The sequence below is a fragment of the Zingiber officinale genome, chromosome 2A, assembly GCF_018446385.1.
Source record: "Zingiber officinale cultivar Zhangliang chromosome 2A, Zo_v1.1, whole genome shotgun sequence".
NCBI classification, from domain to species: domain Eukaryota; kingdom Viridiplantae; phylum Streptophyta; class Magnoliopsida; order Zingiberales; family Zingiberaceae; genus Zingiber; species Zingiber officinale.
Window position 1 is genome coordinate 98009662 of NC_055988.1, and position 12345 is coordinate 98022006.

Below are 12345 nucleotides of genomic sequence, written 5' to 3' on the forward strand. Positions count from 1 at the left end.
TCACGACACACCGTATCAAATATAATTATTTTTTAAAACAAAAATTGGATGTGTATTTTTTTCTCCTTAGAGATTTGAATATATATAGAATATTATATATATTAGATAATTCAATAAATAGAACAATTTTGCTACTCGAGTAAGAAAGTATTAATTCAAGGCCGCAAGGCCGGAACGGAAAAGCCCATGGGCTTGCGTTAGTTCGCCGTTAGCATCAGGCGCAGGAAAACAGAATTAAAAAGGAGAGAGAATTGACCTCTTTCGGAGTTCCGCCTCTTCCTCCGATCGCCATGGGACGAGCGGCCGTGGCGATCGCCTTCCTTTTCGCTTGCCTCTTTTTCTCACTGGACGTCGCAGGATGCCTTTCTCATCAGGTTCTTGGATTCCGACTTCCTCCATCGTCTTTGTTTTGTTCCTTCGTTTTTTCTGTTGATTTTTTGAGGAAATTTTATGAGATGTTTTTTGTTCCTTTGATTCTTCAAGTTGCATTGGATCAAAGATAAGATGTATCAGTTTTCTTCTTCTTCTTCTTCTTCTTCTTCTTTACTTTATTCATAAAGGTCACGTTGGCTTGAACAATTAAGCTAGTTTGATCTTTCATAGTAATCACGCGACTGCTAAAGTAGGGAACAACGCAATCTTTGTGGAACCATGAACAAGTGAGTACTTTACCTCAACTTAGGTCTCGTGATGTCTTGTTGCTATTGAGTGAGATGCGGCATATAGAGCCCACAGTAGGATAAAAAAATGACACTGCATCGCTCGCTATTTGCATTTTTAACAATTGTGCGAAGACATTCTCTACGTGGAAATATGAAGGTCTGGTAAAGTGTTCTCGACGACTGGGAAGGATAGGTGAGCAAATTTATAGCTAACCCTAATTTGCATTTCACAGGCATCCATGACAATTAGATCTGTAAATCTGTAAAAGAAGCAAGAGTTTGTAGTGTTCGGTTTTAAGAAGTTTATGTTTGATGTGCACAAGATTAATTAAGGGATAAGCTTGAATATTATTAAACTAAATGAACAATCTTGAAAACATATGTAATGTTTGTAAGCAAAGATTATGAAATGTTTAATGTTTATGAACAATGTCCACAAACAACACTTGTGAACCATGCTTATGAACAAAGCTTTTATCATACTTTTAAGTATACTTGTAAATAAATAAAGGAGCTCTCAAAATGAAGAAACTTATCAACCAAATAAGCTTTAAAATGTACTAGTGGAATCCAAGCCTACAATCACTTGGAATAACTTGCGTCTCTCCCAAACTGCAACCACTAACCTCATCACTGCAATTGCGACTGTGGCCAACTTAGTGGCTGATATTAGCAATGTGGACGTGGCTCTTTTCCTCTAATGAGGAAATCATTATCTCCTCCTTATGATCAGATAATGACTAATTCATCCGAATTGGCTTCTATTGTCTCATGCTGATGCTGCCACATGCTTATGCTGCGCCTGCGACATCATGTGCTGCTCCTTACACACCAAATCTGTATCAAGAATTTTCTTAGGAGAAATGGCATCTGAGCATCAGCAACACTAAATTCAACATTTGATGAGTCTCCTTCACTGCTCTGGCCCTACAAAGTGCAAACTTAATAATTGGTCTTTCCAATATTTTGTCACTGGTATGCATTCATTATGCTTTGGGCTTCACTATTATCGTGTCTATTATCTAACCTATGTCTTGTTCTAAAAGTTTCTCTAGGTTATGTGCCAAATTCAAGTTGGATTAAATAGTATCTATGTTTCAGCTTGAGTAGAAGTGTTAAATACTAAACAACACTAGAGTTTTTAGGTGTAGTGGATTTAGTCTCACATTGATATTCTTTGGTTTAGGGTTTTATCTTTAGTCCTATATATACCAATTTAATCGGTATTTTAAAAATGCAATAAAATATTTTTCTTTCCCTAAATTTAACAGTTCTAAACTAATGATTTACCTGCAAATATATGGCTATAGTTACAAGGAACATCCGAGCTTTGAATTTGTAGTAGAAATGTCTACTGCTAACAAATTTGATATATGTGTTGAAATGTTCTGTTTCTTGGCATCAAGTTTATGGCTACCAACATTTAATTTTTGGGGACTCACTTAAGTTTCTTTCTCCCCCAAAAGGAACTTGACTTTTTGTTGGTGCAAATCTGCCACAAGTTTAATCGAATTATCTTTTTTCTGAAGCTGCTACTGTTATTAAGGCAATACAAGAATTTGGTACAAAACTGGGCAATTCTATATTATCCAGAATTTGGTACATATCAATGTAATAGTAGAAGTTGGAAAAACAAAAAATATAGACCAAATATATAATTTGTTTTTCATGATCATGCAAGCTTACACATGTAGCATATGTTGGGACTTTATTCTCTATCTGAGGAAACATGCAAAACTGTTTCCATATGCACTAGCATCGACTCACTGCAGGCAGTGTTTCTTCTATTTTTTTTCCTCTGAATGAGCTGAACGTACCTCACCATATCTGTACTTGAGTATGACATTGAATCCATTCTGAATGACTGGCTTTCACTGTAAATTAATGGCATCATGAATGTGTTCCACTAGTTCAGTGGCTTTCATTGCTTACTTTATAATTTTTTTATTTTTTTTTATTTTTCTCATGAGGATAGCATCTTCCATGAACTTGAATCTTGGAAACCAAGTAAAACTTTCGTTTTTTAGATTAAGTTTTCTTGCATATGTGTATGTTCTTCGGATTAACCTTTGCCACATTTCTGATTTCCTTTTCTTACTCTAGGATTTTATTGGAGCTGCTGGAACCAGGTGATAAATCTTTATCTCTATAATTTTTTCCAGTTTTAGAATATGTTAAAAGATGCTTAAAAGTGGTGTTTTAAATTTTTATTTAATCATACCCAAACTACATTATAATTACTAGTGCCAATTAAAAAAAGTACACACACAAACACACACATGGATGAACCCAGAGTTTCATTATATTATTTGAGGATTTTTTTTTTTGTGGTAAAAAGTGTATATATATATTTATATATATATATTCAGTTTAAATCCAACAAAATTGAACCAATAGGTTGTTTGGTTCAGAAGCTTATTGAGCACAACAAGAATCTAGATCAATACAGAATACAATTAATTACATTAAGGCCCAACTGTGGATTCAATCAAAGTTTGACCAATTGACTTGGTTATGACTTTGCCAATAACTTGAGTATATAATGCTAAAATAAATTAACTAGCTTTTTAGAAAGCCAATTTTGTTGCTACACTTCGTTGTGAGCTATCTTCTTGTGCATTCTGATCAGGATTTATCAGGATTTGTAGCAAACCAATTTTGATTTCACATTGTGCTATTAGCTTGGTTCCTGCACTCTCAATTCCATAGCTTCCTGCAAGTCTGTAACTTCTGTACAAAGTATTGTTTAAGTTGCTATCATCAAAGTAAATATCACATTAGTTGAACATTTAAACTGGCTGTAAACTACCTTTGGTGGAGTTGAAAGGTCTTGTATTCTCCCAATGTCAGTTTTCTAGCCCAATAAGCTTCCTGACGGATCTGAAACCTTTTTTTTCTTTGTTCTCATATGTGCAGTTTGTGCAGAACAGTCTCCCTTTTTATTGACAATCCTGGGGTTGGAATATTATCAATAAGATTTATTTTGGTTATGTTCCATTTTCAGAACTCTTTTGCAAGAAGATGTTAAAAAACACGAAGTACATTGTTCCAGAGAAAGGAGCAGGATTGCCTCAAAAATCATTGACCAGGTCACAAGATCACTGTCAACTCTAGTAACTTTGTTCTGCATGTAGATCACCATCTCTTATAATATCAGTTATCTTGCAGTATTTAATGCCATTTGTAGAGCAAGAGCAATACCATCTACCCAATAAGTGCAGGCTCCATCATGATAATGATATATTCCGGGAACAAGAAGAACATAAAATCCATGTGGATATCAATGAGTGGCGTTGCGGCTTCTGTAAGAAAAGTTTCCGAGCTGAAAAATTCCTTGATCTACATTTTGACAACCGGCACTCTAACCTGCTGGATGATGTAGGTGAATCTTAGAAGACGAATAATTGACAATTTACTCTTTATTTTATTTTTAAATGGTGCATTTCCTAATATTCTACTTTTCTGATTCTATGCATTTGCTTTTCACCATCAAAATTTAATTTAGCTTTGAAAATTCTATTTACTACATGATTTTCTTATCTGTTGGAAACTCATTTTCCTGATTTGCTATTCTGGAAATTCTGAAACACTAGTTTCCGAAAGCTCCATTTTAAAATGTTCCTCATTGTTTCATGTGATTGGTGCATCAGCATAGGGAAGCTTCTGCTTCTTGCATCATGATGTTGGCTTCTGCATCAGATGCGTCAGCTCAACATGATGTGGGCTTCTGTGATCATTAATTCCTCTTCCTTCATTTGGTTGGTCTAGTCACTCCAAGGATTAGAAGGGACCATACTCTGTTTGATAGTTAAAGGGCAGTCTCGTGCACGAAACTTTACCAATATAGGGTCCTAGGGAAGGGTCGAACCACATTGGCTCTCATGTATGCACCTGCATTGCAAGAGACTATTTATGTGACTCGACCCATGATCACAAGGTCACACGGCAACAACTATACCGTTGCACCAATGTTGCCCTTCAAAAACATGTAGCATCTTGTTTGATGGTTAATGTGGCAAAATTCTTTTTTCACTTGTCAGACTTTTAGCCATTTCAAAAGCATGTAGCATCTTACAGTTGTATCTGCCAATGAACAAGACATGCTCTGCTAGCTTAAGGATGAATGCATTATAACATACTAATGTCATTATGTTCCTGATACTTGTTTTGAATTGTTCAACACCAGCGCCATTGGTGTTCAGTGATCTACTATATGTTACAGTCACTGAAGGAGTGGCATGTTTCCTGTGTCTCACTCTCTGCCCTCTTTGCCTTTTGTGGGTCTTCATTTCCATGAGTTTTTTTTCTTTTTATTGTGTACTGTTTTGATGTGGTAGACTATGCTACATGAAGTTTCATGACATTATTAGCAAATATTTTGTTTTTTCTGAAACTACATTGAAAAAAATATACTTAGTTTTTCAATTTTTTCCATCTCTCTCTCCAGATTCAAGGGCGATGCTTGGCAGACTTATGTGGAGCATTGCATTGTGATCAGATGGTAGAGTCCAAGAAAGCCAAGACAAAATGCAATCCTGCAGCTGCTGCTAGGAATCGTCATCTTTGCGAGGTTCATTATACCTTAAATCATTTAAGAGTATCTCATTATAACAGAATCAACAAGAAGATTTTTACAAGCTTATCATGAACCAAATGGTAGAAATATTTTGGATAATATGCTCCGAAGTGTACTTATTTCTTCAAGTTAGATCAAATACAAACCAATGCCAGATCTCTAACGATGAATACTTCACCAACTTGGATAGTTTTTACTTCTTAGTACATAATAACAGTTAACATCTGCCTTATCAGTAAGCTCTGTAAATCAATCATTTACTGATGCCATTTTTAATTTCTGTCCTATGAAAGTATTTATATGATGCATTTATTTCAAAAAAAAAGCATAAGGTGTATGAGCTGAACAAAGCCATCTTCTGGTCCATGGGTTTACCTACTTAATCCAGATGTATAAGTTAACTGTATTTGGATTATGGAATTTTTGCATGTTATTTTTGTTGAATACGCCCTTCAACAAATAACTGGTTATTGGTCCTTGTCCAATACACAGAGCCTGGCAGACAATTGCTTTCCCACTAGTCAAGGCCATTCAGCAAGTCGTCTCCATGGTATGCCTATATAAATATACCACTTTCACTGAATTATTGTAGATTTTTTTTTTTAATGGGAGTTATTTGCAGAATTTTTCTTGCGTCAATTTTGTGATGCTCACACATGCAGTCAGGGCAAGAAGCCTTTCTCTCAGGGTGGCAAGGTTAGGTTTGACTATCCGTTTTTCACCTCGTATAATGTGGTGTTATTGACCAGACACAGTATTGAGAGTGATTATGGTTTGGTCCATACTCTTTTTTCTTTAGTAAATGGCAGAATTGAACATGTCATGATAACTTGACACAAAACATGATCAATGATATGACCTGGTTCAAAAAATTAATAACCTTTTACATTATTTAAATTCAGTTTTTTGAATTTACATAAAATATTTTAGTTCTTATTTATATTATTCTATATGATCTTTCATTCACACGGATTACGTGACCTGCTTATCATACAAATTAACATCATGCTGCACAAATTGTCAACTCAAACTCAAGTTCTCAAGTTAGTGCATATGAATCTGACATGCTTAGCATGCTGCAAACATAATTTTCTTGGGGGCACTAATTTTCATACACCAAAATATTGTCTAATTTGAAGAAATAGTCAGTACTATTTGGTTAATCCCATATTGACTTCATAGCAACATTTTATCAGCTCCACCAACAAGCACTTAAGCTACTTTAATTGACATGTTAATAGTGGCAAGGCCCTTTACATTGTTTCTGCCCTAGATTTTTTTTCCCAACTCATCAATTTTCCTCCATAAAATATATTATACCCAAATGCCAGATAACCTTTATTAAGGGAATAATTGAAATTTTCTAGATATTTTATTCGTCTTATTCTTTAATTTATAGGAAAATTTCATGTGGTAGTTATAGCTGAGGAGACAGGCTTCAATCAGTTTTAGTAAAAACAGCAACCAGAAATCCTATTGAGATATTCTTCTTCAAATCTGGGAGAATATTTGCTATCCCTTCAACATTCTTTCCAGCCATATTACTTTACAAATGTTGTGAAACATGGCTCTGAATTCAGCTTGAGCACCACTTCTAGATACAACTCACTGTGTTTTACTCTGTCGTGGAACCATGTTTCCCCACTCAAAGGTACAATACCATGTAGTTGATTGCTAATCAATTAAGCACTCAACTCAATCTGCATCTGTAAAAAATTTCCACTCTGTGCATATATTTCTTGAACTAGAGTCCTTTTCCAGGATTCTTTGAGATACTGAATGATTCAAAATACAGAGCACAAGTGCTTCTCTGTTGGATTATTCATAAACTTTTTTGCCAACCTAATATTAGGCCTTGTATGGGCAAGATAAATAAGTTTTCTTAGCAGCCCTTCCTTTATCAGTCTATGGACTTTCTTACTCCATCTCAATCTGGCTTGTTGAGTCAGTTAAATGACATGGCACGTGGGGACTGATTAAAACCATAAGGCTTATCGAGTCAGCACACTTTGTTGAAGCTCTCTTGGGTTTCAAGTCATGGTGAATTTTCCATGTATAAGTCCTTTCTATTTCCTTCGCTTGATCTCTTATCAGAATGTTGTAAGGAACCTATGCTTCTTTACTACTGTTTAGTCTCTCAAACCTGGCACGTGGGAACTGATTAAAACCATATAGTGGTTATTGAGTGCACATTTTTCTAAAGCTCTCTTGTGTTTCAAATCATGGTAGAGCTTCCATCTATAACCACTTTCTAGATCAGCAAGTCAACATGTGTTTTTTTGACGTCTAATTGGTGGAAAGGTCTGTCCAAATTAGTGGCTAGAGTCTAGTGAACCTGCATTGAACTTAACTTAGCAAAGGGGCAAGCCACCTCGTAGTTATATTGGGTTGTTTGAATCCTTTAGTAACCAGTCTCACTTTGAATTTGTTGACACTCCCAACAACATTTGCATTCAATCAATCTCTTCCTTGCAAGTAGGCTGGTCTGGAAGTTCCTCCATAATTGCTATCTTTAACTCTGGTTGGACAAGTGCTTCTTGCACATTATTTGGAATTTGGATATCCGTTAAGGCTTGGTTGGTTGTTGGTTGGATATCTGTTAAGGATATAACAAAAGCTCTACAACTAGGGAGAAACTTTCTTAAGATACATAATTACCAATGGGATGTTAGGTGTAAGATTTCACACCCCCGAAGAAATCAATCGATTAAGATCATCAAAAACCTCAACAGAGTGCAAATCTGAAAGAGTGTTAATTGTGAGAGTTTCTGAGGGTCTTGGTGTTGTCCTGATGGTGTGTGGTCCTCTTGCTCTTCTAGAGTTTTCTATCCACTTGAATAGACAATATGTTCTTTTGGTTTTCCTTTGTGGAGATTCTAGCTTGATGGGAAACAGGATTCCGAGGAACCAACCTTTTTACTTTTTAGGAACTTGAGGGAGTTGACATGGGCAAGGTTTAAAATCTCGATATGTGGCGAGGCTTCGGTCTTGGACTAGAATAATACGGTTTCATATCATACTGTGCCGATATAGTTTCCATATTTTTAAATATGTAATATATTAATTAAAAAAATATTTAATATAAATATTTAAATATAAAAAAAATATTTTTAAAAAGGAAATAAATATGAAAACAGATAAATAAATAAATAATTTATTATCATTTTTTAAATTAAAATAAATAAAATATATAATTAATTCGGCTTTTTACCAAAAGGAGCGGCCACATTTCCTTATTTACCAAAAGAAACACCCTAGTTTCAAAACTACCAAAAAGAGTACAAAAAAACAGTGTTATTCCCTTCTACCCCTTCCACCAACCTCCTAAATCCCACGCTATTTTTCAATGCATGGGCTTGATATGGAAAAATATCATGCCTACGTTGGACCTGATATTGGATCATATCAGCCCAGAGTAGGCTTGATATGGGAAAATATCAGGCCCATCGTGGGCCCAATATGGGATCATAGCAGGTCCTTTTTAATCCTGGAGAGTGGAGAGAGGGGATGCATTGGAAAACGGCAAGAGAGAGGGGATTTTGGAGGTTGGCGGGAGGGGCAGGAAGGGAATAACACTATTTTTGGTGCTCTTTTTGGTAGTTTTAAAACTAGGGTACTCTTTTGGGTAAATAAAGAAACGTGGCCGCTCCTTTTGATAAAAGCCGTAATTAATTAGATAATTTTTTTGGGGTTAATAAAGTTTTTTTATATTATTCTATCTTAGCTAGGAGTTGATTAAAGTAATCAACTTAAGTTTTAATTAAAAAAACAATCGACCCACGTGATGCGAGAAAAGTCGCGCAACTATAGCATGGCCGCAAGTTCGTGCAACTCCGGCACGGCTACAGGGGTTGAGCGACCACTCCGCGGCCACAACGGTTGCGGGGTTGCGTGACGCCTCCATCGTGGCCTCGGGGTCATGCGACACCTCTTTGCTACCGCGGGGTTGTGCCGGTCGGTACGCGGAACGAGATGTTTCGCCAGTTTCGACTGGTTCAGTATAGTATTTTAATCCTTGGACATGGATAAGGTAGTCAACACAGGTAAAGGACATGCCATACGCAGTTGGTTGGGTTGAGAATAGGAATGATGTACTGGAGAAGGCTCTAGTTTTTCCATTATTTGATATTCTCTAGTGTTGTTTTTCCCCCTTGAATATTTGATTTGGGATAAAGGGTGTTCTTCTGAGAAGGTCATGTCCATGTAATTGTAAATTTTGGGGAATGTCACTTGTAACCTTTCTGATACGGGGAGTAACTTAGGAGAACACGTTTGATAGATATTGGTTATGTTTACTATGATGCTGGTTGATGTGGACAATGGCTGTGCAACTGAAGACCTCAACCAGAGCATTTAATAGGATTCAAAGATCAGGATAGTCGCAGGTAATTCTTGGCACTGGGTCTGGAAATTCAGTACAAGTGATGGTAGGTGTTCAATAAGATAAGTTGTTAAAACAGTTTCAACCCAGATCTGTTCCGGAACATGTGTAGATAACATTAGAGATCACGCAACCTCCAAGAGTATTTTTGTCATGGGGTGCCTACACATAACCTCCATGATAATGGAACTTGTATGGATGTTTTATTCTCTTATTCCTCAAGTTTACATGAGAATACCCTATGGTCTTCATAGCTGAGGAGACAGACCTCAATCAGTTATTTTATTGAAAGTAGAAACAAGAAATCCTATAGATATTTTCTCTTTCAAATCTGGAGAATAGATGCCAGTCAAGGAGGATGAAAATCCTGTTCCAAAATAGGGAAAAGCCTGACCAGAATGAATTCAGTAAACTCATTCAGATCTGGACAGTTATCCATATTTTACACTTTATAAAAGAGAACTTGCTCAACTTACATAAGTGTATCTTGTAATACTAGTACAGCCATTGCTTTAGCAGCAATCTGCATCTTTGTACTCCTTGATATATCCCTACATATGTACAATTGCATCCCAATGGCAATCTTTCAGAGAATCTACAAACTAGCTTAGCATACGTGCGGTTGAGGTATCTGATCTATTAATATAACTTTGACAGAGATATCTTATCTGGTTGTGAAATGTTTTCCTAGGGTGCCAACCTTATTCTATTCTTGTATAATCTGACATCATTACTGCCCTGGATATCTTATGTTAGACTTAAAAGTGCGCAGCAATTATCATTGAAAACAGTTTCAAGAAATGAGGACTGTGCTTATCTAGAAATGCATAAAACTATTTTTTTTAATAATAAAAAACAGTTTATTCCCTTGAAACCTGATTAAGATTTCCTTTTTAGTTCTCTCTTGCGTGATAATGAATGTTCACTTTCAAGGTCACTTTGTGCAATTTTTCCATTTGTTATTACATTTTAATAATTTGCCATTCACTTGTTATTTGTTTATATTGTTTGCTTCTTTAAGCGTATTATAAAGAAAGTAAGCAATTGGTGTTACTCTTTAATATTTTGTGATGATAACACTTTTCCCTCATTTTTAACAGAAGCAAACTAGTGTCTTCTACCTAGCTGTTTCCATATTGATAGTCATGTTGCTGCCTCTGTTCTATGTATTGGTTTATCTGCATCAGAGGTATGGTGATTCTAAAGGTTATGGTTATTTATTGCGATAGTGACCTTATGGTTCTGAATTTTCAGAGGAATGAAAAGGGGGATCCAAGACTTGAAACGCATCTCAAAAGCAGGGAAGAAGACAAAGTCTTATTAGCTGGTAGGTAGACTTTTGACCTTCGTTTTCCATCTAAGAAAACAAGTTCATATTAGCTGGTCAACTTCCCTGACATGCATTAGATATTTTAAGGATTTCCAAGCAGCATAATTAACACTTGAAACACTTCTTAGCTACAAGTGTCTTTATTCTTTCATAATGTCATCTTCTTATGTTGTCAATCGTTTTCTTTCATAACTCACTCTGTCTCTTTGTTGTGAGGAGCCTGTTTTTTCTCACCTGGAAATGTGTCAATTGAAATAGTTTTTTCACCTATAGATTATTCACTTCCATTACTTGTATTGTAATTCATCAAACTTATTTGTTCTTGTTTATTCATAACCTTAATAAACACTGTTAATATCTAATTGTTTCCTTTCGATTGCTTGGGATTATTCTATATCTTTCTCACTTGAGGATTCTCAACCTTGCATGTTCCTGTTGTCTGTATCTGAACTATTTTTCAGCTTAATAACCACTAAATTATGTTGAGGGTGGAGAAAGGGAGCATTGTATTGCCTTCAATGAGATAGTCACTTCTACATGTAAGAATCATGATAAAACCTTAAATATAAAATTCTAATGTGGCACTAAATCCACTATACTAATAATCTTATTAACCTAATCCCTCTAAGAGGCACCAAGACTGACCAAATTTCTGCATCCGATAACCTGATGCTAGCTGTGGCAGTCGAACAGATAAATCTAGTTTGTATATAGGCTGTGCTCACTTCAAGATTTTGTTTCCTTTGTTTGCAGTAAAACATTCTCATAGCACAATTAGAAAACACTGTACCTTGTGTCTGTTGATTCTGTTCTAATACTTTTATAACTTGATAAATTTATGACATGTTTTCAGCTATGATCTTATTATTGCCTTGGAAACAAATCGTAGATTCTTAAACCAATGACGGAAGTCAAATAAATCTTTTCTTCCTTTTTTTTTTTTTTGCAGTTTGCTTTCTATATACAAGATATTTAACCTTGGGGAACGGTCGTTTGGTGGATGACTATTCACCATGCAATCTTTTGGGCCTCAACCTTCCATATGTACACCACCAGGTAGCTGGTTTTGCTCATCTGATAAATAACTAGGTTGACGGATCAGAGATCAGACATAGAAGTCCTCGCTGATGTAATTTATTATTTTTTTTTGTAAAATGCATTGTGAAGCATACATTGTTTGGTAGGCATAAAGTAGATCGGTTATAAACTCTGGCACTTTGATTTTTCAATGTACATTATACCTGATGTATATTTCATGAATTCTTTATTACGCAGCTACCAAGCAATTTGAAATAGTATTTATTAGAAACTATGTTCATAGATTCACTTTGACTGGTTGACCTTCTCAGATCATGAACTATATAGCCTCTGACCAATTTTGGCTACGTTGTAGCAT

The 12345-nt window shown here is 35.6% G+C and overlaps 1 protein-coding gene across 1 annotated transcript; it reads left to right on the plus strand.

The window, feature by feature from the left end:
- Positions 1-230: 230 nt before the first annotated feature.
- On the plus strand, positions 231-12261 carry LOC122041664. The gene is made up of 10 exons (XM_042601427.1): positions 231-374; positions 2766-2791; positions 3667-3751; positions 3831-4040; positions 5110-5232; positions 5731-5788; positions 5861-5934; positions 10720-10808; positions 10874-10946; positions 11899-12261. Exons 1-9 carry the CDS (start codon positions 291-293, stop codon positions 10941-10943), a joined length of 819 nt encoding a protein of 272 aa, XP_042457361.1. The 5' UTR covers positions 231-290; the 3' UTR covers positions 10944-10946; positions 11899-12261.
- The last annotated feature ends 84 nt before the right edge of the window (positions 12262-12345 follow it).